Consider the following 25,991-nt stretch of genomic DNA (forward strand, 5'->3'; position numbering starts at 1 on the left):
CAAGCTTCTATGTTCAGGCAGTGTCTGTTGATTCCGTACCAGGAAGATGTGGGTTTAACTTTCCTTCACCCATTACGTAGCACCTACCGCTTCACCCCACTCAGCCTCCACCTCTTCGTGGGGACCCACGAACGTTTCTCTGCAGATCCCAGTGTTGCTGCATCACAGTTTCGGGTAGATCGGTATTCAGGGTTTGTAACATTGTGACCTGCTTCGTAGGCCACTTTTCCTTTCCTACGTAGCATTTTGTGTTGCCTGGAATTAGTAGTGTTTTTTGTCTGTTTGCATGGTTTTCTGTGTACTTACTATCACTGATTAAACCCCCTCCTCGCCCCCAGTTGTAAAATCTTTTTTCAGACGCATTAGCTCATCTGTCAGCTTCATCCTCCTGGGTGGCCTTTTTCATGCTCTTTAATTCTGAGAAAGTTTCTGGATTAATTCAATAACGACTTCCTCTCCCGTTCTTTGTGAAACTCCTATTTTTACTGAACATTCGACCACGTAAGATGTTTCTTCCTATTTTAAAACCTTTCCCATCTTCTGTCTTTTTCTTTCTGCTTCCCCTTCTGGAAGATTTCCTCAATTTTAGCTCTCAACCCTTCTTTTGGGAGTTTTGTTTCTGCTATCGTACTTATCATATTTCTAATGAGCAGAGCTTGTATTTGCTCTCAGATGTTCCTCTTTTAGAGCATCATGCTCTTGTGTCATGGACCATGATCTCATTTCTCTGAACGTATTAACAACAGATTTCTTAAAAAGTTTTCTTCGCCTGAGGGGTCTCTCCTCAGTGTTGCTTTTTTTCTACTATCTTCCATGTTAGACACTCTCCTCAAAAATATGCTTACTGTAAGAGTGAAGAGTCTAAGAAACAGATTAGAAGTTCTGGGCAGATAGGTGGAGTTTACTCACTTTGAACTTCTGGTTTGAACTACTGTAGTAGAGCAATCTGGCAGGTGGTTTCCTTGGAGGACCCCCAGTATCAGGATCTTCAAAATTTTTCTTTTGGGCTGATCAGATTTCCCAGAGACTAGGGTTGCCACATAACATATAGGGATGCCCAGTTAAATTAGAATTTCAGATAAACAATATTTTCAGTTTAGGTATGTGCCATGCAGTATTTGGGATAAATTTATATTAAAATTATTTTGTTTATCTGAAATTATTTTTTTAAGATTTATTTATTTATTTATGATAGAGAGAGAGAGAGAGAGAGAGAGACAGGAAGAGGGAGAAGCAGGCTCCATGCCGGGAGCCCGATGCGGGACTTGATCCCAGGACTCCAGGATCGCGCCCTGGACCAAAGGCAGGCGCCAAACCACTGAGCCACCCAGGGATCCCCGAAATTCTAATTCAACTGGGTGCCCTGTTAAGTATTTGTTGGTTTGTTTTTCTAAATCTGGCAACCCAATCAGAGAAGACCTGCCCTGCTACCCTGCTGCCAGCACTCTGGGAGCTGCCTGGTAGTTTCAGCAGTTGGAATGCCAAGCTGAATAATGCCCTCCAAATCTATCCAGGTCCTAATTCCTGGAACCTGTGAATGTTATGTGATACAGAAAAAGGAGTCCTTGCAGATGTGATTAAGTTAAAGGTCTTGAGATAGGGAGATGATCAATGATTATCTGGGTGGGCCTCAGATCACTAGTGTCCTTATGAAAGGGAGTCAGGGAGAGGTTTCACCCAGAACTGACCACAGAGGGAGAAATTGGTGTGGTGTGGCCACAAGCCAGGCATCGCCAGCAGCCACCAGAAGCTGGAAGAGGCAATAACAGATTCTCCCATAGTCTCTGGTGGGAACACGGTCCTGCCAACACCTTGACCTAGGCCCAGCAAAACTGCTTTCTGACTCCTGGTGTCCAGAACTGCAAGAGAAGAAGTGTGTGATGTTTTTAAGCTACTCACTACTCTGTGGTATATTGTTACAGAGCCATAGGAAACTAGGTAGTAAAGTCAGGATATAAACTTCCACTTAATCCCCTTTTCGTTAAGAACCTTCCCTACCTTGCACTAGGATGCACGCTTTTCAGGTCAGAAACACTGACTCTGAAGGGTGCGAATTCCAAAGTTCCCACTGTGTGTGCTGGGGGAGGGGACCACTACCCACACACTCGGTTTCCAGGAGGGGCATGGGGTCCAGCGCTTCCCACACAGACCCTTAGCCAGTCCTCCTATTTTTCTTTTCTTTTTTGTGACATAATTATTTTTTCTTTCATTTATTTGTTTCATCATGATAAGCATACTCTTTAATCTACATCATCTGTTTCACCCATCATCTCCCCCACCCATCTCCCCTCTGGGAACCAGCAGTGTGTTTTATATAGTTAATTGTCTGTTTCTTGATTCGTCTCCCTCTCTCTCATTTTTCCTTTGCTTATTTGTTTTGTTTCTTAAATTCTTCTTATGAGTGAAATCATATATTTGTCTTTCTCTGATTGACATATTTCATTTAGCATAATATTCTCTAGCTCCATCCATGTTGCTGCAAATGGCAAAATTTCATTCTTTTTTACGGTTGAATAATATTTATTTACACACACACACACACATATCACATCTTCTTTATCCATTCACCAGTCAATGGCCACTTGGGCTACTTCCATAGTTTGGCTGTTGTAGATAATGCTGCTATAAACACTGGGGTGCATGTATCCCTTTGAATTACTGTTTTTGTATTCTCTGGGTAAATACCCAGTAGTGTGGTTCCTGGATCAGAGGGTAGTTCTATTTTTAACTCTTTGAGGAACCCCCGTGCTGTTCTCCACAATGGCTGCACCAGGTGGCACTCCCACCCACAGTGCATGAGGGTGCCTTTTTCTCTGCATCCTCGCCAACACCTGTTGTTTCCTGTGTTGTTAATTTTAGCCACTCTGACAGGTGTAGAGTGATACCTCATAGTGGTTTGGATTTGTGTGTCCTTGCCTGATGCTGAGTAATGTGGAGCATCCAGTCCTCCTCTTTTTCACCCCATTTTCACTCCTACTTCTAGATATAGACAGGCCCCCACAAGTTCCTCACCTGCACGCAATCCATACACAGCCTCCACTGGTTTTTTCATGCGACCCTTGGAGTGTTCCTTCCAGCTTCTTGCTCCAAAGGCTTTGGATCCTGGAAAGTGGACTTTGGCTGTAATTCTCTATATTGACCTGGATCCCTCCAGATTTAGGGGTGATGTTTTGCCCTTTGATGTCAGTTCTCTGATGGGACAAAAAAAGCTATTGGTTTCCATGTTCAGCTTTTTTCTTATTGTAAGGGCAGAATGACAGCACCCCCTCCTCTTTCTACTGCTGTCCCTCTCTGCTGCTTCCATGTCCCCTCTTTTGTCAGGTACAGTTTTACTCTGGGGAAAAAAGTGAAATGTAATCTTTTGTCCTGGAGCCATAACCAGGTCTTCTGTGCTTGGTTCATAAGTTGATTCTGAAATTGAAAAACGATTAACCAGCATTTCACAATTATGACTCTGTACATATTGTTCAGTGCCCAGGTAATTACCTTTCTTCCCTGCGGCACCATCCCTCACCATCCCTGATCCTCCGCATCCACCATGTTCTCGGCAAACCTGGGTATCCGTGCATTTTTTCTAAGACGTATGAGGAAAGGTGGGTCTTTGTGTAAGCTGTTTCCAGGAATATAAGGAGCTATTTTCTAGGAACATGGGGCTCAGGTTCCCCAAAATTCAACATTGTCCACCTTCAGCTTTCCCCAGCATTCCATCTGATAGGTTCCCCCCAGGTGCCCTTCATCCTACAGCCCACCCACCTCCTGCCCCAACATTGTCCTGTCCCAGGTCTGTCCCTCCTGCTCCCCAACAGGGTTGGATCCCCTGTTCCTATACTACATACCTCTTTATTTCTAATTTACAGTCTCACTTTGCTGGAGTACTTCCTTAAGTAACTTTCTAAAAAAGGGCGGGCAGGAAACAAATTCTTTGAGTTCTATGTCTGAAAATGTTGTTTAATCTCCTTCACACAGATCGCTAGCTGGTCTGAGCATAGAATCCTAGGGAGAAAATCATTTTTCCTTAAGATAATGAAGCTGCTGCTCCATTGTGTTTGACCCAAAAGAAGTTCAGTGCCAGTGTGTGTGTGTGTGTGTGTAATGAAAAGAAGGACCATTTCATCCTCATATACCTATATGTTCTCCTCTTCCTTGAACAGGATCTCCTCTCACTAAATGTATTTCCAGCTGAACGAGAATTCATATGCATTCAATGAATAAATCATAGAAAAACAGCACCGGATAAATAATTAACTAAATGATTGTAAGAGAGTCTTGTTAAAACATACTTAGGCTTGATACTTTTCTAAGTAACAACAAAAAGACTGTGGGATTTCTGTAGTCCACCTTTCAATGGGGGTGATCAACTTTTTTACAAATTGAAACCTTAATAAGGATCCAACGCTCGGTTGCTTGTTTCTTCTCAAAGACCTCTTGATGATAAACATCTCTGTTATTTGTAATTATATGTAGATTATTCGTTTCCAGATCCAAAATAGACTTTTCTAAATAATACTGCGATTAGCATATGCATTTGATTTTATTACTAAATTTTAATACCAAGTTGGCAATTTATCCTGCTGATGAAATAGAGTTGATTAGCCTTTTCCTCCATGTCTCCGTCATGTGAGCCAGCGACGCAGGGCTCGTGGAAGGCCGCTCTGCAGCTGCGGGTTGGAAGCACAGCTCTTGGCTCATATTCTTTAGAAGCAGATCTCTGAGTCTCTAGAAACTTCTCACTCTGGCTTACCAGCATTCCACGCTGTTCTCTGACGTGCACTCCACCCTGCTGATAGAAAGTTTGAGTGTTACAGTGCCAGTAATCCCCAGAGAATTTAAGTGACAAAAATGTGAACTTTGAATGCAGTTAAACTTTATTTTGAATTACTTTACATCTTTAAAAATACTCTGTGTTTTTACGAAACTTTGAGATCCTCTCTCACAATATATTCTTCTAGAATTTAAAGATCTTTTCTTCTGTATTAGAGTTGAGGGCAGCAAGAAGCCTCTGTTCTACATGGTGTGTCCTCATTGAGACATGCACTCAGAATTCCTATTTGAGAAAATAATAAGCTATATAGGTTTTGTAAAAACTATCTGTTAAGCGCTTTCAGCCTGATAACTTAGTTCCTGCCGATCTTGGAAACGAATCTGACATCCATTTTACTCCTTTCCTTTTTGCCTTTTCACAGTCTTTGACACATTCCCCTTCCTTCCACATCCCACTGCCATTTCTCAGCCCAGTGCTCACAAGCTAAGGTCTCGATGATCACAGCCCTGCACCCCCACACCCCGCAGCCCTGCCTCCAGACCGTCCCTGACACCACTGCCAGGTGTATCTCCCCATACCACCTTTCTGCAAGCATCACGTCTTCTGAGGCACCTTCATTTGCCCCAGTCAGCAGATCAGGTGCCTTAGCCAGGCCTCCCTTTCCCATCTTCTGCCCCCCAAAGCCATGAACCCTGTTGTCCAGCCTTCAAGTCCTAGAGCCTCAGGGCAGCACAGTCTGCGGCTCTGGCAGCCCTTACTCCTCATGTCCCTCACCTCACTCCATTATATTTCGGTACCTTTGGGTGCCCGTCTGCTGTCACTAACTGGCATGCGTGTACCCACAGGCAGAGAGTGGTTCTGTGCTCAGCCGCTCTTTGCTGAACCAGTAAGTGATAGGGGCTTTATTGTAATTAATATATTCTTGTCTTTCTCTTGGGACAAGTTGGGAAATCAAATGGCATGATAACTCCATCAATTACCTTGACTTCCTGGAAGCGGTGGGGAGCAGCAAGCCAACAAGACCTCAGCCAAAGAAAAAAGAGGAGAGTGTGCCAATCAATTTCTCAACACTGAACCCAGAAGAGGTTGTAAAGAACATCCAGGAAGTTGTTGCCTCCTCTGACATGGCTTTGTCAACGGTATGACAGACTGAAAGTGTTTTTATTCTAGAAACTGAAGTTCTGGTGCTCATGTCTATTCATGAAAAGTGGCTCTCAGCCCTCCCCTCCTCCTAGACCCCTGGACCTCTCTTGCCTCTCGTGGGGCATCAGAACTCAAATGGGTCAGGCAAGGTCAGCTTGTGTGTTTGAGCAAATGTGTGTCCATTTTTGCCTTACCGGAAGCTACCATGATTGCACCTAGCACGTGCTGTCTGAGGTAGAGGTGCCCAGGATATAGCCAGTGCTATGTCTGGATGAGGGTAAGGGGTTCCTGGTCAGGAGGGCAGAGGTGACTCACAGAGTCCTCAGGTGTGCAGGCCCAGAACATCCAAGAGCACTGGGCCCATAGCATGAGGTGGCCTCAGAGATGTTGGCCAGGGCCCAACTATTGCCCAAAGACTCATTGTGAAGGCCACCAGGAGCCGGGGGGGGGGACAAGAAAGCATGCGCAAGCGCGCGCGCGCACACACACACACACACACACACACACACACACACACTGAGTACAGTGACATTTTATAACTAAGGTCTATATGACAGTCTGGTGTATGTGGGGATGATTCTGTGGCTCACACTGGAGTCCTCAGAAAATAGTGCTTTGTCCATGTTCCTGGTGGCCATGTTCCCCCAGACTAAGCCACCCCTCAGTTTCCCCTGCAACAGTAGAAAGAAGTGAAAATGCTGTCTGCAGAGGGCAGGTCTTATAGTTGAAGGAGGTGGTGAATCCAAAGCATCCTGTGTGATGCAGGGCAGAGTTAGAGTAGGTCTGTCCTTATGTTTGCAATAGGTGGACTTACAGCCCCTCTCAAAAACCTAGGACCATGTTCACTAAATCCCCCCCTCCTCCGTGTGAAGAATCCCCTCAGCATACGGAGGCCAAGTGTGCTCTGGAGCTCAAGCATAAGGGATCAGAGAGCAGGGGAAAGGCAAGTGCCACCCAGCTAGCCTGTGAAAGTTCTGGAATGTTAGTGAATTTGACCTTTATGCTGGAGAGCAGACATTTTTCACATCTATAAGTTCTCTATGAGGATTTAAGATTTTTATGTCTTTATTTTAATGATTATCAAAAGATAAAAATTAGTCTGAACATGTTGTGGGTCATCTAGAAATCATACGGGTCATCTGGAAAACCACCTCTGTGCCTTTCAGACCAGAGCTCGTACTTGAGATGGCCCTGGGCCCAGCAGTCACCCGGTGAGCACTGCAGACTCAGATGTGCACCGGGACCAGGAGCAATATAAATGAAGGGGGCCAAGTGGCGACCATAACAGGCTGGAGACACAGCCCTGTCATAAGGGCAGCTTCTCCTCAGCCCCAGCCGACTGTTGCTGAGCCGAAAATGGGCCCCAATTTGCTAAAGCTTGTCATTTTTCATGAGAAGCTGTGAAACTTCTTGATTTCTAAATGTCAGCACATATTCCAGATTTTTCAAAAACACTCTATCGGCTAAATAAATCCATTTGCAGGATGGTTTTGCCCCCTTCTGACTTAAAGGGGCACCACTAAACATCTATCAGGATGTTTCTCAGACTGAGGTCCATGGAATCTTTGAAGGGAACCATGGTTCTCACTTCTGAGAACCACTGTTTAGGCAATGATGTTTTAAGCAAGAGAGTGAGAGTTTCTGGCCAAGTGAGTGGCAGATGGATTGGAGGGAGAGAGGACATCTGAGGCAGTGAGGAACGGAAGGAATGTGCGAGGATAGCCATCAGAGAGGACACCTGGCACACTTATGCATCTATTTCTACAGATCACTGGACACTGTCTCAGATGCATCTTGTTTCTGAAATGACATAACAATATCTTATGTTTCTGTAGACTTTACAGATTTCTAAGCCTCTTCATTTTGATCCTTTCCCCCGTCCTTTGGCTTGGTGGGCTGGACTGAGACACAGGGAAGCTGCACAGACCCAGGGAAGTGCAGGTCCTGTGGCCAGAGGGAGCCGGTTGCCTCAGGTCCATGGAGCACCACTTGGTGCTCCCTTTCCAGCACGCCGCCTTCTAATGTACTTGTAACACAAATGCTCAGTTGACTGTGCTCATGTTTATGATCATTTATTGAAGTCCACTGTGTGCCACGTACATGGATAGGTGTGTTTGGGGGCCATAGTAAAACAGAACAATCAGAGTTATGAATTCCCTCTTCTTTATACCAGTGCAGCTAAGCTCAGAGTGGTTAAGGTCTTATGGTAGGTAACAGCCAGGGTCCAAAGTCCACTTCCGAACAGCAGTCAGAGGTTTTTTTGTACTATCCACAGCTTTGTCCTCTTACCACAGGCTAAATAAAAACTTTGAAGCTAGACAGTATTTTAAGGTTAATTTGGTTACACATGTATCACCACCCCCATGGGCTGATGGGATGTGCCTAATTAGCCCTGAATGAGAATTAACCACAAGGGAATTGGGTTTGGGTCTGCAAACACATTAAATTCTTACTTTAAAAAAAAAAAAAAAAGATCTTAACCTACCACTTGATACAGATTTCCTAGTGCAATAAAAATGAATGATTTTGTTTCGACAGATGGAAAAAAATGTGCTTTCTTTTTATAGCACGTTTTTGCACTTTTTCAGTCTGACTACTGCACTGCTGGGTTGGCACTGGCTGCCCCAGTGCCTCCGGCACCGGCACGTGGCCGCCGGGGTCTTCCTGTGAGGCGAGGCCACATGGGCACTGGCCCAGGGTGGGGATGAGGTAGTCCCTTGACTCCTCCTCCTCACCGCCTCCGACATCGGGCTCCACCTGGAGACCCTGCCCCACACCCCGACGTGGTGGGCTTGCACCTGTACAAATGATGTATGCTCCAAGGAGCTGGGATATCATGGTGGGGGGACTTTGGGCACATTGTTTCACCCCCGGAGCTCTCCCATCCTCTGTCAGACAGCCCTCCTTGGAGCTCGGGCAGCTTCCACTGCAGAAAGGGACCAGGGCTCCTCCTCGCTGCTCTGCCTCTGAATCCAGTGAGGAGCCAGTGAAGTGACTTCTCCCTGCAACTCAGCTCTCACACCGGGCCGTGCCTCACCTGTCCCAGTCTTTGAATCATGGTGCATCTCATTAGGAAGGTAGAATTTACAGGGGACATGAATACCCTTGATTTCATTTGCATTCAGAAAAGCACAACTTAAGAAAAATATTTTTGAAATATTCACTTGACAGTAGCATCTGCCTTTTCTCTTTTTTTAGGCATTTTCTGCATTGGATAAAGAGGACACTGGGTTTGTAAAGGCTTCAGATTTTGGACAAGTTCTTAAGGATTTCTGTTACAAACTAACAGACAACCAGTATCATTATTTTTTGAGAAAACTGAAAATTCATCTAACCCCCCATATAAATTGGAAATATTTTCTCCAGAACTTCAGTTCTTTCTCTGAAGAGGTAAGGATGTCGGCAGCACACAAGCATCTCTCTTTGAAAAGGGGCTAAAGGTATTTTTTACAAAATGGATAATTGATTAAAATCATACCAAGTAAATTGGCAATCACCTCAAGTAATTAGCTAATTCCAAATGAAAATTCAGTATGAATTCTACATAGAGTGTTAGAAGGTAAATATGTATATTTTATTGAAAACTTTTATTTATTTTTGTCTTTATTTTTATTTTAAAGATTTTATTTATTCATGAGAGACACAGAGAGAGGTAGAGACACAGGTGGAGGGAGAAGCAGGCCCTCACAGGGAGCCTGATACGGGACTTGATCCCTGGACTCGAGGATCACGCCCTGAGCCCAAAGCAGACACTCAACCGCTGAGCCACACAGGCGTCCCTTATTTTTATTTTATTAGAAGTTTGGGAGTTTGCTTTTGTCTGGATGTTTCAGAATTCTCAGGAAGATTAGATCCCTGAAGATGATCTGATGTCCAAGGAAGTGAGTCCTACAATATGTTAGACTCTGAGCTGGAAATGAGGGAAATGGGACTCACTTGGGAGACATTTTTTTGAGGACCCACTATGTGCTGGGCTCTGGGACATGTATCAGCCACCTGGGGTGGAGGGAAACATGCATTTGAGAGCCTTTTTTTTTTAAGATTTTATTTATTCATTTCATGAGTCACACAGAGAGAGAGAGAGAGAGAGAGAGGAGAGAGAGGCAGAGACACAGGCAGAGGGGGAAGCAGGCTCCATGCAAGGAGCCAGATGCGGGACTCGATCCTGGGACTCCAGGATCATGCCCTGGGCTGAAGACAGGAACTAAACCGCTGAGCCACCCAAGAATCCCAAGGGAGTGAGCTTTCACAGAGGCAGGCTCAGCAGCAGGAAAGATTGCTGGGAAAGTCAGAGAGGGCTTCCTGGAAGAGGATGTGTGGCTGACTGCAGGGCTCTTGCTCCTCCCCCAGACTGCATTTCTGGCTGGCTGTACAAATTGTTCATTCTGAGGCTATATCTTGATCTCGAAATGTAAATAGACCAACATCATTAGCAACAGTCACAATCTAGTTTTAGGCAACAGAGATTTCTTTGATCACCGTTCTATACTAAGAGTGAACACACAAGTGCCACGGACCCTGCCTACATGGATGGGAGGATGAAAGTAAACATGAACAATCCAAAACTAATGCAACAGTCAAATCCCAGCAGGCCTGTCCTACAGAATATTGACGTGTCCACCTGCAGCTGGACACTTAATATCATTTCTAATTGCATGCTTTTATGTACGATGAATACCCAAGTTCATAAATCCTTGATCACTGATCAAGGACAAATTCTTGAAAACTAGATGACTAGAGCAAATGGTGTGAACATTTTTAAGGTTTGAGGTTCATTATACTAATAACAACAGCAAACAGTATATAGTGCCTTCCAAGGGCCTCTCTCCCTGGTCCTTTACATATATTAACCTGTTCAGTCCTTTTTTCTTTTTTTTTTTTTTTAAGATTTTGTTTATTTATTTATTTATTTATTTGAGAGCGGGAGAGTGAGTCAGAGCACACAAGCAGGGGGAGCAGCAGAGGGAGAGGGAGAAGCAGACTCCCCAGCGAGCTGGAAGCCTGACACAGGGCTCAATCCCAGGGCCTCGGGACCATGATCTGAGCTGAAGGCAGATCCCTAACCAACTGAGCCACCAATCCATTCAGTTCTTTGATGCACCACCCGGTGTGTGGTATTAATATCCCTTTTTATAGGTGGGGACCCTGTGATCTGTGCATAGTCACCCCGATGGCAAGCAGTAGAGCTTCTCTGTGAGCAAGAAGTCTGCTCCCAACTTCAGGCCTCTCAGTGCTGTGCCGTTGTGACTTTTTTCATCTCTGCTATTTAGATGGACATTCCTAAACGATAGATACTATCACATTGCATGTTTTAAAAGTTTATATCAAAGGTACTATATCGAGTATTGTTTTCTGCACTTTTTTTCTTGTTTACTATCATGTGTTCCAGATTTAACCATGTTATTCCATTGGCTTTCGTTCATTCCCTAGTACTCTGCTATGGAATTAGTCCATCAAATGAGTATATTCTATTAGGTGAACACGCCCCATTCAGTTTCATCCTCCTGCTTATGACCGTGTGGGTTGTTTGCCGTCTTCTCCATTAAAACCAAAGCACCAGCCAGCCTTCTGTATCTGTCCCCTTGTGACACTCAGGAGTTATCCTGCATGGGATTGGGGGAGCAGGTGTGTGTTCAGGGTCCCAGGGCTGTACCGTTCAGTGCACACTCGTGCCAGCCTCTCATGAGAGCTCCTAACACTCCAGGTCCCCAGTAATCCGCGGTACCACCAAATGTTTTAATTCCTACCCATCTGAATATTAGGAAGGCTGGACGCTTTCTTGTGTTATGAGCCATTCAGGTTTCATTGGCTGTGAAAGGGTTTCCAGTCCTTTGTTGGGATGTGAGTTGCAAATACCTCCTCTTGGCCTGTGACTCGTCTTTTCTCTCTGTTTGTGGTGACCCTCGCTATTTTTAATGATTATACTTTTTCTCCTAACTTTATTTTTTTTTAATAATAAATTTATTTTTTATTGGTGTTCAATTTGCCAACATACAGAATAACACCCGGTGCTCATCCCGTCAAGTGCCCCCCTCAGTGCCTGTCACCCATTCACCTCCACCCCCCGCCCTGCTCCCCTTCCACCACCCGTAGTTCGTTTCCCAGAGTTAGGAGTCTTTATGTTCTGTCTCCCTTTCTGATATTTCCTACCATTTCTCCTGACTTTAAAAGAAAGACATATTCATTGTGGAAATTTCAGAAAATACAGGAATGTGTGAAAAAGCAAACAGGGCTCTAAACCCCATGATGATGCTGTGCCAGCAAGACAGCCACACTGGGTGTGGGCCGGTCCCCCCACCCCAGCTGTTCTCCCGATGGGGGAGGGCACGGAGACACGGACAGGCTCCAAAGACAGGTTCCCACCGAGCCTCCTCCCCCAGCATGGACACCAGGCAGCTTCAGCTCCAGAGCTGACCACCTTTCTATGTGCCACACTGCCTTGGACATCTTTTTCTCTTTTTAATGCATTTCCCCCCAATTCTTTTATTGTGGCAAAATACTCTTAAGATAAAATTTACCATCTTAATCATTTTTAAGTGAACAGTTCAGTGGTATTAGAATCCATTCCCATTGCAGTGCAACCATCAACATCGTCCTCCAGAATTCTTTCCGTCTTGCAAAACTGAAACTGTACCTGTTAGACACTAATTAACTCCCCATAACCCCTCCACCCCAGCCCTGTGCCTGTGGTGACCACCGTTGTACTTTCTGTCTCTCTGGTTTTGACTACTTGAGTAAGTAAAATCACACGATGTTTGTCTTTCTGTGACTGATTGACTTCATTTAGCCTCATGCCTTTAAGGTTCATGTATGTTGTAGCGTATGTCTGAATTTCCTTCCTTCTTAAGTCTGAATAATAGTCCATGGTAGGGACACACCATGTTTTGCTTATCTGTTCATCTGTCAGGGGATGCTGGTGTTGCTTCCACGTCCTAGCTGTTAAGAATCTTGCTGCTGTGGACACGGGTGTGCAAATGTATTCTTCCACACAATGGAGGCAACACTGGCTGCATATCCACGGATCCTGCTTTTTCTCCTTCATGTTAAATTGCACCGTGTCACTGGAAGGTCTTCCAAACATGGGTTAAAACGTCTGTGTAGCATTCCATTGACTTCCTGATTTTTAAGCATTAAGACTTTTTTCCAGCTTTTGCCATTGTAAGTTACCCTGCCATGAACACCTTACGTGTAAATCTATAGCCACATTTTGGATTCTTTCCTAAAGAAAAGAATCCAAAGAAGTAAAATAACTAAAGTCAAAAGATAGGAATACTTTTATTGATCTTGAAAACAGCCCCGTATTTTTTAAAATATTTTTTTCTGTTGGGTTGAAGCATATGAAATCCCCATTTTTAGAGCTATGAGTGATTGAGTACTGACAATTTCATGTGGTTTAAGCTGATAATTTGTAGATGTCACTTATGTCCATTTTACATGGTTTGGAATATTCCAGTAGTTTTGAAGGACAGAATTAAAGTCGCCCCCAGGGACAGCCACTGTCAACATTTTGGTATATTTACTTCTGATCCTATTTTCTATACATGTATCTTTTGGGAATGGGGTCAAGGACAGAACGTATACGCTGCTAATTTGGGGGTTGTTGGGGATTTTCTCAATTCTTACAAGACTCTTTTTTTTAACAATCATTTTGTATTTATATCAAAGTAATATATGCCCTGTGGAGAGAAAATTGAATGGTGGAGAGAGCATTAAAAGGAGAGATCACTGGATCAACTCTTCACCCCTCAGCCCTGCTCCCTGTAAAGCAGTCACTGTAACTTGTTGCTGCTGCAAATCTTCTTTTTAAAATTTTATTTAAATTCAATTATTTAACATATGGTGTATTATTGGTTTCAGAGGTAGAGGTCAGTGAGGCAGCAGTCTTATATAACACCCAGTGCTCATTCCATCACGTGCCCTCCTAATGCCCATCACCCAGTTACCCCGTCCCCCCACCTCACCTCCAGTGACCCTTAGTTTATTTCCTAGAGTAAGAGTCTCTTATGCTTTGTCAACCTCTCTGATTTCATCTTATTTTTCCCTCCCTTTCCCTATGTTCATCTGTTTTGTTTCTTAAATTTCAAGTATGAGTGAAATCATAGAATTGTCTTTCTCTGATTGACTTATTTTGCTTAGCAGAATACCCTCCAGTTCCACTCACATCGTTTGCAAATGGTAAAATTTTTTTCTGATGGATAAGTGATATTCCATTGTGTGTGTGTGTACACGACATCTTTTTTAACCTTTCATCTATCAATGGACATCTAGGCTCTTTCCATAGTTTGGCTATTGTGCACATTGCTGCTATAAACATTGGGGTGCAGGTGCCCCTTGAATCACTACATTTCTATCTTTGGGGTAAATACCCAGTGGTGCAATTGCTGGGTCATAGGATACCTTCATTTTAACTTTTTGAGTAAGCTCCATACTGTTTTCCAGAGTGGCTGCATCCTTCTTACCTCTGGGTCACCCTTCAGTTTCCTAAATAACCCTCCTGGATGCTGTTCACAGACCAGTGGGTAGAGAGATAAGGCCTCGCCTTCTCACCCTGCTTCCCCTCCTCTCCTCCAGATCCCCCCACAGGGTCTCCCCTGGAGCCTGCTGTTTCACTTACTGCGCTGTCAGTGGCCTCTTCCATGCTACTGATTCTTCTCTAGAACGTAGATTGCCTTTGATGTGTGCCATCCCATTGCGTGGATCTGCTCACTCCTCCATCCAGCAGCGCTTCCTGTGGGCCTGCCATGTGCTGGCACTGGGCTGGTGCTGGGCCAGCAGTGGACCAAACTGACATGGTCCCTGCCTTCCAGGGGCTTGTGTTCTAGGGAGCGGGGAGAGCCAAACTGAGAAATGTATCCTGTGCAGATTCCAGTACATGCTGCCAAGAAAAATAAAGCAGGACAGAGAGAGTGTCTAAAAAGGCTGCTGCGGAGAGCCAGAGGAGGTGAGGGAGGGGGCAGATGATCTCTAGGGGAGGGGCATCAGGGGGCACAACTAGTCCAAGGAGGGTATCCCATCAGCTTGATGTGTGGCTGCCCTCGGCCTGAGAGAAGGAAATGCAGTCAGGGAGGGATGGGACAGGCGCCTTGTCGTTTGGGGTCATGGTAAATGACTGTCATGCTTTTGACTCTCAGTAACATGAAGCAAGGGCTGGAGGAGCATCATGATGTGGGGCCAAGGAGAATGGTGACCTGACTTACACTTTAGAAAAGTCACTGTGGCAGCTGCATGGAGAAGAAACCATGAGGCCAAGGGCCAGAGCAGAGAGGCAGGTCACGGCCTGGGGGAAGGCTGCTGCCAGCGTAGCTCCATTCTAGACACAAAGTACAACAGACAGGCTTTGCTGATCCACGCTATGTGAGGGAGTGAGGGTCAGGAATGACCCCAGTTTCCTGGCTTCTGGAAGAAAGAAAGCAGGAGAGGGTGGTTTGCTGGAACAGGGCTGTGCTAATGGGTTGAGTCCATCCCCTGGTGTTGGCCCTGCAGGTACCTGGTAACGCTGCTGGCGTGCCCCTAGTGAGCACTCGGAAGTGTGAGTCCAGACCCTCTTAGCGGCTTAGTGCCTGACCGTCTGGAGTCCTCACTGCAGCCCGGTGTCCAGAGGCCAGCCACCCGCCAGCAGAGGGAGGGCTCCAGCTTCAGCGTGGTCACAGCCTTCCTCCCTCGTGGGTCTCCACGAGGATCTCTGCCCACTCTGGAATTACCCTACTGAGGGTAAAGCTTCACGTGTTGCCAGCTTGCTTCCCTAACGTGTCCTGATTTCCTTCAAAGCGTCTCCTTCACCTCTGAAAACAGTGAGCTGAACATTGTTGTGGGGAGGCATTCTGATTAATTGAAGTGTGAGTGATGATGGGGAAGGTGCTTAGGGACAGGCGCAGGTGTACTGGGCCAGAAGAGGCCGGGGCTGGGGACACCGATGGCGCCGCCGGGGCCCACCTCATGGCCCTCCTCCTGCTCTTCCTTGGCTTTGTTGAGAAGCCTATCCTTGGGCAGAGGTGCGCTAGCCAGGAGGACAGGCAGATCAAGGGACTTCTAGGCTGAAAGCATGAGAGTGTGGAGTGTGGGCCCTTGATGTGGGGTGACCATGGATGGCCCGAGGCAGAGCAAGCCATGTGGGGGTTTTCCTTCTTCCTGCTTATCTACAGATGTCTGCGGAGGTGGTGGCAGGGACAGACCAGCACCCCTGCCCTTTGATCTTTGTACCAGAGAGCTTAGTCCATTTGAGATCAGTGAGACGTCTGAGCAAGGACTTGAGTTAGCTTAGTCGAGGTGGCTGGAATGGGGAGGAGGCTATGGGAGAGCCGAGCCTGTATTCATCATGACATTTCTAAAGTTTCATCCTGGGCTGGTGTTTTTAGTAGAGGGAAAAGAAGTAACAAATAATAGGAATAGTTAATGCATCCTCCTCACGCTCATTAAATATGATACCAGTCATCCTTTCCCTCTAGGGGACGCATGGGAGGCAAGTAATTAAAAGGAGATCACCAAAATGTAATTAAGACAGCCGGCACCGCTTCTTGCAAAGGAGGTTCACCGTGAATAATCCCTCGCCAAACCCGGTCCGTTCTTGGAAAAGGAACAACTGGAATTGTAGTTAACATGTTTTGTAAGGCCTTGAGTAGATTGAAAGTATGCAGAGAGTAGAGATGACAATTTTACACCTACTCACAATACGTTTCTTATATTGGAGAGCCTGCTAAATCTGTCCTCCAAAACTTCTATTGATCTGCTGTCTCATATGCCTGTCACACATGACATGTGAAAATCATCTGAGCGCTTCTCAGAACAGATGCTGCATTAATTTCGGATCCTGGTACGCAGCTCCACCGTGGTGCGTGGTCTCCTCCTCGCTCCTTCTGCTGCTTCATTAAGCACCACTCAAAGCAGGGGTCACAGGCCCGGGGCCAGTGCAGATCCACCTACCCCAGCCCAGGCTTGGTTCCTGTGGTGCCACACTCGGCTTTAAGAGCCACTCAGGGTTTCCTGTGGGTCCAGAGACCTTTGAGCTGGGGGAAACGAAGGGGACCCCTCTTTGCAGACAGGAGCAAGGCATTTGCCTCCCTGCTCCTGCCACACCATCACACCCCAGATGAGAAACGGTCACCTAGGGTGCATCAAAGAAGCGAAACTGAGATCTTACCCAGCGGCTTAGTTTAAAAGAAGACAAAGGACAAATACTGAATGACAGCTTCGGTACCCTTTGCATATGATTCCCACAAACTGGGTGAAAACGTTATCTGAATTTCCATCCTTGGCAAATACTCCTTTTTCACTTCTGGGGAAAACATTTTACATTCGAAATGCTATGTGCAAAATATAGTGGATCACCTTGTTTTTAGAAAATCATTCTTGCTTAACATTTCTCTTAAGTCTTAAAGTGCACTTTCAGTATCTTCTGTGAATATAAACATACCGCTCAGAGCAGAAATAGAATTTTTAAAAGACATACCAGAAACCCATATAAAATCTCTCTACTTTATTACCATGGAAATAATGGAATTTTTTTTTAACAAAACGCATCCTTATTTAAGGCAGAGTAATTATTTTGTCACATCATACTGCACGGAGAGCCAATGAGATATTCCCTTACTTTGTGTTTATAATATACAGTCTTCAAAGTCATTCAGTGGTATGTTAAATAATCTGAAGACAGGCTTTTCCGAGAGAGAATTTAAGATTGTAGTTTTTAACCGCAGAAGGAACTATAAAGCCATCAAAATGTTTGTAATCTTTTATGAACATTGTATTTATGTTAGTTGCCAACAGTGTTACTTCGATTTATCTTTCTTTTTATTGTAAATATAATGGTGTCCATGTATTTTTAATGAATGGATAAAAAAAATGGGGGAGTTCCCTTTTCAGGAAAGAGCTCTAAGATTATTGGGGATGAATTAAGTAAAGTATTAAGATGTATTATTACTGTTACTTACTCTTGCTCCTGATGGCAAAAAAGGGTAAGTCCTCTTGATATAATTTCAGTGATTTTTAAATGTTTCCTCTAAATTTCGCTTGCTCTCTACTTGCCAACCAACATTTACCACCTGTTGTTCTAGAGACCACTGAGGATATGGAAGGATGTGAGGGGGAGCTCAGGTCGACTCGGGCACTTGGGGTGGCCTTGGTGACAGGCCAGGGGGAGGGACTTTTGGGCTCACCGTGCCTAAGCTGAAGGAAGAGGAATACTATCACCCAAGCTTGAATATCGGTGGCACCTCATAGAACCAGACAGACAGGATCCATCTACCTCCCCTCTCTGGGCCTTTGACTCTGGTGAACTATCTGTCTGCCCTACTGGTGGAGAGTCCTGGTACCTTGGCACAAGCAAGTGTCTTTCCTCTGAGCATTGGCGTCGCACCAGACCTAGTGCTGACCCAATATTTGCACTAATGCAGACAGCCCACTAAAAGCCATCTGTAATGATAAAAGCCACAGAATGAAAATAACATTGTTCCAAGAGATGAAGAATTAGGTGTACAACCTGCTAACCTTGACTGCCACTTGGCATACACAGCATCTTTCTTTCAAGGTTAAAAACTATCCCAGATCTTCGTCTCTTATGGCTCCTCCACCCACACATCCTGGGTGGCGCCTGGGTTTGGAGCCACCTCCTGGGAAGGATTTGGGGCTGGGCGCTCTGTTCTAGCAGCTGCCAGGTAGGACGCTGCTGGAAGCAGGACAGGGATGGTCACCAAAGGGAGCGTGGCCTGGTTTCTGATGCCCCTGGCAGAAATGTGCAGGGCGCCACACCAGGCTGGCTTCTCCCTGGGTGGTCACGTTGTCCCCTCTTCTCCATCTAACAGACCCCCTCTCAAACTATTTCAGGCAGACAATGATGTGATCATGTCCAGTCTGCAAGGTTTGGAAGAAGGCATACCCAAATTGAATCTCTAGTAAGGTAGTTACTATAAGTTTGAGTAAATTTTCTCAGACCCAAACATTCCATGCTCCTGGGGGGCAGGGACTGGCTGTTGTCCACCTCTGTGTCCCAGCTCCTCCAAGGCTCCACCCTGTGTCTGTCGCTCCCTCTGGCATTCTCAAAACACTTCCACAAGCGTGCCCTCTCCAATCTGAGTTGGCATCCTTTCTTGATTCCTAGCATCAGTGGGATGGCACCTAGGTATTCAAAATAGATGGACTGTGGCCTGGCCAGTCAAAGCAGGCCCCCATTCATTTGTCCCTCCAGATCCACGACAGTCTAATTTAATTACAATGAGTCATTTAAGAACCAGAGTTGAATTGTACCATTGATTGTACAAGGTCATGACCATATCAGGAAGCCAGGAGTCAACCCAAGAAGTCATTGTCCCAAAGAAGTCTTGCAGAGAAAATCCAAAATATAGATGGCACAAGTGTCTTCGTTTTTGTCTTATGCCTAGGTGTTTAACTTGTAGGTGAGCTATTTATGCTCTGGCTTTAGATGCCCCGTTCAGCTGAAAGAATCTTAAGTTTCGATGTTCAGCACAAATGGATAAGAATGTGTGCCAGGCACTGGACCCGCCCTGGGGGCTGGGCAGGTGGGAAGAAAGGTAGACACACTCAACCTGGGAGTGACTACTGCTCCGGCAGAAAGGGCTGTGACCATTGGTATACAAACCAGAAAGTTCCATCTCTTGCCTTTTTCGGAGGCCTGAATTTGGATGGCCCAAGCTGAGAGATGAAGAGGAAAGAGCAAGGCACCCACCCCTTTAGTGATTGTACTTGGCCAGTTATGGCCATCTTGTCACCCGCAGTCAGATTCCAGCATCCCTGTGGATGCGCATATTGCTTTGGAGCCGTGCACTGGTCCAAGCCAACCTCCTAACAGCCTTTTAAGGTGTGGGTAGTATTATTATCCATATCTTGTGGTTGAGGAAAGTGAGGTACAGAGGGATTACAGCATCCGTTCCTGGTCACACAGCTAGTGCAGGGCCAGCAGGCCCACGCTCTTCAAGAGTCCTACTTGGCAGATGGGAGCCGTCCTCACGTGCACTCCGTGGGGCTGCTACTTGGGTTAAGTGGGTTGATGTGGAAAGAGCTTTGCATGGTTCCGAACAGAGCAAACCCCAAATGTTTGCATTCATTATTTTTTTATTCTCTCCTACTTCGGTGAGTGCATGTGTAACATTTAATGTTTAGTAATGATGTGATTATATGGTGTGGAATTTATTTGAGTGGAAGAATTTATTTTAATAGTTTCATAAATGACTTCATCCATGAGTTTATTGAATCATTAAAGGGTCGAAGGGGTGGCTCCAATGTTTGCTTTATTTCTCTGCATTTTATGGCAATTTCACGCTACTGAAGGGTTTGTGAATTGGGCGTTTGCAAAGGCATCCAGATAAATCCTTTGTGAGTGCCGAGCTGTAGGACAGAAGTGAGCTTGGAACCGAAGGAGAAGGAGGATTTACTCTACATCATCAGGGCAAAGACAGGTGCAAACAGTTTTGATGAGTTTGTGCCAAGTCTGGATGTTGGGAGATGGGGCTTCCTGGGCGTGGGGACCCGCATGTGCAGGGACGCAGGTGGGGAAAGGCCCACCCTGTGGCATGAGTAGCATGACTTGAGATGAGGGGAGAGGGAGAAGGGCTCTGGGAGGCAGGCTCAGGGCACGTCTCTCCTCCTTGCTTGCTTCCTCAGGCATCTCCAGAAGCTCCAGTTCCTCTAGGGCAGGGAGTCAGCCTGCCCTCCACTAACCCTGTTCCCTGGGCCTGGACCAGTGCCTGATGCACAGCAGCTAAGCCCTCATCGTATGTGTGAGTTGTCACCTTCCTATTACTGGTAGGTGCTTGAGTTCTCATGCATGTGGGAGGTGGCTGGAATCATGATGGAGTGGGAAGAGCATAGCTTTGACATCAGACCATCTTGAGCTCTATCATCATCAGGAGAGTAGCCTGGGGACCAACTGCAGGAGAGTCTTGACCTCTCAAAGCCCAGGCCTGCTTACTCTGTCTAAACAACAGGGCAATTTGAGAATTAGAGGAACTTCTGTAATACCCTAGCCAAGAAGCTGCATGATGGAGGTGCAGTGAGGGGTGGCCTCCAGCACTGGGTCTCAGGGAAACCTTTGTTCAGCTGACCAGAAGCTGGTCTTGGTTACAGCCTTTCCAAAGGAAGCATCTTTGAACTGACCGTTGTTTGTTGCCCATAAAGAATTCTTGCATGGTAAGAGATCTCAGGTCTGGGCAGTGGTCATGCCACCGGGAAACCTTGTCTATGCCTGGAATTCTAGTATTGTTCCCCAACTTTGGCAGACAGCATGCTGGGTTATCAGCACCAATTCACTGATCACTCAAATCTCAAGACCTCCTGATAGACAAGAGTCTGCTGTCACGTGCGTGTGGGGGGGGGGGCTCTCAGTCTGGCGGTAAGGGTCTGTGGCAGTGTGCTTGCACACAGAGCTTCCACTTTATATTCATCTGGGTTTTTTACGTTCTATTTTTTTGTTTTTTGTTTTTTGACAGGCAGTTTTGCTACTGTTGTTATTTTTAACATTCATTTATTCACTGTAAATACAAATGAAGCTACAGTACAATTAATTTCTTTGCTAATCAAAATATTTGATCAAATGAAGCAATTTTTCAATTCTTAGAAGTAATTATGCTATTCTTTAAAAGGAAGTGGAGGAGTTCTTTACTGAATATTTTTAATTAGGAGGCTTGCTACCTGCTATATTCTTACTCTGAGTTTTAGGATTTTTTTTTCTCCTATAAGGAATCATAGGAAAACTATGTAATCATATCCCTAAGTATTCAGAACAAAACTTAGGGGAAGAATCATGCAGTCTGATTAGCTAATTTTAACCTTCATTATAGTGAAATATGCCAGCATATTTCTCATCCGACAGCTGGAATGGACTTGCTAACCATGTTGTCTGGCCTTTTGCTCCAGTCGCAAAGGACCCAAGCAATGTGCCATTGTCAAGGAACACCAATAGCCAGAAAACCATTGGGGCCAAATAGCTTACTTCTTTTCTCTATACTCTGAGTTCACCCATTTTTATTTCTTATTAACTAGACCTTCAGAGCTGTATTGGTCAGCTATCAGTAGGTAACAAACAACCACAAAACCTCCATGACAATGAGCATTTATTCCATTTTTGCCTCTGTAGGGTGGCTGATCCAGGCTAGCCCAGCTCGGTTGGCTTGCCTGGGACATCTCTGGTCCACGTATTCTCACCTCCTCAGGCCGGTGCTGTGCCCAGGGCCTGTTCTCAAGGCAGCACCCCCAGCCCAGGAGGGCTTGCCCAGTCACACAAGTGCTTTTTATATTCGTTGGCCACATTATACTTGCTGACATTCCCTTGCCCAAAGCAAGTCCCATAGCTGAATCCAAAGCCATATTCCCACCTTCTTCAGTGGGAGGAACCCCAAAGTCACATGGCAAAGGACGTGGACACAGGGAGAGTTATGGAGAGTGAGCCTTGAATGCAGTATTCCACAGGAAATAATGTATGCGTACCTCCGTTTCCTGCTCTCCTGGATTATTCGACAACAGTCCACCTCTTCCCTATTGTGTTCTCTCTTCCTGTTATCTAGAAGAGTTGTTTGGAATATGACTTAGTGGAAAGTTGATTTCATGAGTTAGCCAAGATCGTGGCTGGACATAACTTGACAGGATGCTAGAAGGCTCTTTTCTGGAATCATTCCCTTTTCAAACTGTTGGAAGAAGAGTACGATACATAGCATGTGAGCTAACAAACCCAGTTAACCCTCTGGAGCACATCCTGTCTCCAGCTGGTTCTTGCGATCAGCTTAACTCTTTCCCCAGGTGCTGCTCCCTCCCCTTGGTTTGGTCAGGTTTGGGCTAGGTCAGCAAGCTTCTCACTTGGAGCTCCCCCCACCCCTTCAAGTGTGCGTTTCTGCAGCAGAGACAGGCTAATTCATCTTTATCTCAGACGGGTTGGTACAGTACCTTCCTGGAATAGATGGTGTGCTCCCCGATTGTGTCAGGCTTCTCCTGGATGATTCTTCCAGGGCACTTCTCTTCCAGTGCTGTGGCTATCACTGCTTTACAGATGGAGAACCAACCCCCAGAGAAATGAAGTGACTTCCTTGAAGTCACCAGCCAGAGGATATCAGAGCAGTGCTGTTACTCAGCCATCCTAAATCTGAGCCTGTGACTCTGCCTCTAGCACCCTCTGCTGCCCAGTGCTCAGGGCAGCTGGTCAGAAGACCAGGGCTTCATGTACCTGGGCTCCTGCCCAGGCTCCTGGGGTACGTGACCACATCTCCGACCTGGTTTCCACCACCCTGGCAGGTGGCTTGACCTACAGGCACTAGCATGGGCCAGGTTGCCTTTGTGATTACTCATATAGAAACGTGTTAGCTGGGAGCTGGGACTCAAACCCAGGTCTGTCAGACTCAGGCAAAAATATCTGGAATAACAGCTCCCAGGAGCAGCAGCAGCAACAACCGTGGCCCATGTTTGCCAGGCATGGGGCCAAGCACTGTGTAGTGTCATTTTGTTGAAATCCCGGGCCTGCCTTTTGAGATGGTTTTGTTTTTATCCCTGGGAGGAAAATGAGGCAAAGAGGGGTGTGTGTCTTCCTCAAGTCACAAGAAAAAGGCAGAGCTTAGCTCCATTCAGCTCTGGCCAGCCCCAGAGCCCTTGGTTGATGGATGACTGTCCTCGCCCTCCACGGCACCCACTGCCTGAGCAGTGTCCCTGGCCACTATACTCCATCCAGGTCTGTGACTGAGGTTACCAGGGCCACTGCTCCAGCTGTGCTCCCGCAGCAGCCGGGCAGGCCGGCCCCTTCTTCACGTGCTGGTGCCAGGTACACAGAGATGGCAGGTCTGACCTGGCCTGGGAGGAGGGACATGGGCTAGGGATCCCAGCACTGTGCCTACAGGGCTCTCCCCAGCTCTTCAGCTAGAAGCTGTGTGCGCTGGGAGAGACCCCAGTCAGTGCCCAAGACTGTGTCAGAGATACCAGGATGCAGGACAGAGAAGAGCCCTGGAGCTGGTTGGAAGGCATGGGCCCCAGATGAATTCATTGTAGGCCCGGGCTCGCTTCTCTATGACCCCCACTCAGACTTCCTCCCTCTGACCGTTATCCACCCAGGCCACCTCCCTCTGACCCCCACCCAGACTTCCTCCCTCTGACCCCCACCTAGACCTCCTCCCTCTGACTCCCACCGACCCAGGCCACCTCCCTCTGACCCCCACCCAGACTTCTTCCCTCTGACCCCCACCGAGACCTCCTCCCTCTGACCCCCCTCCACCAGGCTGCCTCCCTCTGACCCTCTCCACCCCAGATCTCCTCCCTCTGACCCCCACCCACAGGGGCAGCCTCTTGGGTGATTCCATGCAATGGCAGGATTTAGAACCACAGGTTTAGACTGTAAAACTGTGCTGTGCTTTTTACTAAATGAGATTATGAATCCATTTGAAACTGAAAAGCACTCCGTGTTATTTATAGGCTCTTTGATGATTGTGTGCTTCGTTTATTGGGACCTGATTTCTTCTACATATTCTGCTAACATTATAAAGTCACAGAGGGGACCAGGAGTTCTCTTCTTGGCCATGGTGGTCCATATTTCTCTGCAACATCAAGAGGGACAATTGTTTGGTAAAACAAGGCTCCATGAATGCCCTTGAGTAGATGAGAGAAAATTCCTTCAAAATATATTACTCCTTCTCTAATCAGGTCAGACCTATGATATGTAAGATTCCACTTTTTTATTATTATTATTGTTGTTTTTTAAAAGTGTCCAGAACAGCCAGGTGTGCAGACAGGTGTCAGATGAGAGGCCACAGGCGGGAGCACAAGGGGCAGGCTCTGCGGCTCCTGTTCCAGACAACAGTGTGGACAAAGGTGGGTGCCCAACACCTGGTCCCTACCCTGTAGTTCTTGGTGTCACAGCTCTAATCCTAGCCTGAGGATGCCTTTTATGGAAAGCCTAGTTAGTATTGAAAAGTGACATTTGCATCAGAAGATAGTGGTGTCTTTTCTGATTAGGAGAAACATTCCTTCTAGTTATAGAAAAAAGCACTATTTTTTCCCCATTCAGATATAATGATCACGTGAGAAGTGCCAGGGACACAAAAGCGCCAGACCAAGAGCCATCTGTTCTTCCCTGGCGTCTTCAGTCACTCGGAGCGAGGCTGTTTGGTGGCTGAGTGGCTTTGTTAAAAAGCAGGAGGAGAACCAGAATATGGGCGCCTAACAGATTCCGCCCCTATGTGCCCTGATGGAAGAGCCAAGAGGCTCTGCCCCTGACAGGCCGCCGAGCTCTGGGCCATGTGGCAAGAGGAGCAGGACGGTCACGTCTGTGGGCCCAGGGACCCCCAGGTCAGCGGTGCATCCCTGGTCACTGAGGGGATGATGGTGGTGCCGCAGGGAGTGGCGTTATTGGTGATCTCTGTTTATTCTTTGTACCGTTTTTGTAGTTCCTGAGTTTCCTGCAGTGAACACACAATAATTATGTTTGCAGGCAGCAGAAGAATTTTTTAAAAGATTTTATTTATTTATTCATGAGAAACACAGAGAGAGAGGCAGAGGGAGAGGCAGAGGCATCAGGGAGCCTGATGTGGGACTCGATCCCAGGACCCCAGGGTCATGACCTGAGCCAAAGGCAGATGCTCAACCACCGAGCCACCCAGGTGCCCCCAGAAGAACATTTCTGTCAGCAAAACTACCTTGGTGAGAAGTTTTAGTCACCTACACGCTTATGTGCCTGGACAGGAAATCGTGCTGCTTTGTTCTCCTTGAGAGTGTCCATGTGTGCCCCTGGCCTCCCGCCCTCCTGGCCCAGGAGAGGGTGGGGGGCCTCCGGCTTTGGCTCAGGGCCTCTGGGAAGAGCCCTGACTTTGCAAGCCAGCCGCCTTTATTGCTTTCCTGACTGCAAGCGTCCTCAGCCTCCCCACCTTGCCGAGTGAGGATGTGGCCTTGGGCTCTGGGTTTTCAGCTGACTTCCACCTGCACTTCCTTCGCTTCCCAGATCAGTCGTCTCCTCCTGAGGGAGGCCAGTTGTGTTCACGGCACAGTGCCCCCTTCCAAGTGCACACAACCGGCTTAGAATCTCTCTGCACGCCCGTCAGACTTTGCCCTGGTGTCTCTCTTCCCCTCCAGACTCCACCTGGGTAGAGATCTTATGTAGGGATTACCT

The 25,991-nt window shown here is 46.6% G+C and overlaps 1 protein-coding gene and 1 long non-coding RNA gene across 2 annotated transcripts in view; one reads left to right on the forward strand and one right to left on the reverse strand.

Moving 5' to 3' along the window:
- Positions 1-25,991, forward strand: part of EFCAB6 (EF-hand calcium binding domain 6) — a 237,958-nt gene that overhangs the window by 186,506 nt on the left and 25,461 nt on the right. The window contains exons 25-26 of the mRNA XM_041755332.1: positions 5,706-5,901; positions 9,104-9,295. Coding sequence (XP_041611266.1) covers positions 5,706-5,901; positions 9,104-9,295 — 388 coding nt within the window. The remainder of the gene's footprint in view (positions 1-5,705; positions 5,902-9,103; positions 9,296-25,991) is intronic.
- LOC121492178 lies at positions 4,515-5,643 on the reverse strand. The gene is made up of 2 exons (XR_005988130.1): positions 5,560-5,643; positions 4,515-4,780 (listed from the first exon to the last, which is right to left on the reverse strand). It is a non-coding gene; the product is annotated as an uncharacterized LOC121492178 (long non-coding RNA).

Source organism: Vulpes lagopus, chromosome 5 (genome assembly GCF_018345385.1).
Source record: "Vulpes lagopus strain Blue_001 chromosome 5, ASM1834538v1, whole genome shotgun sequence".
Taxonomy (NCBI): domain Eukaryota; kingdom Metazoa; phylum Chordata; class Mammalia; order Carnivora; family Canidae; genus Vulpes; species Vulpes lagopus.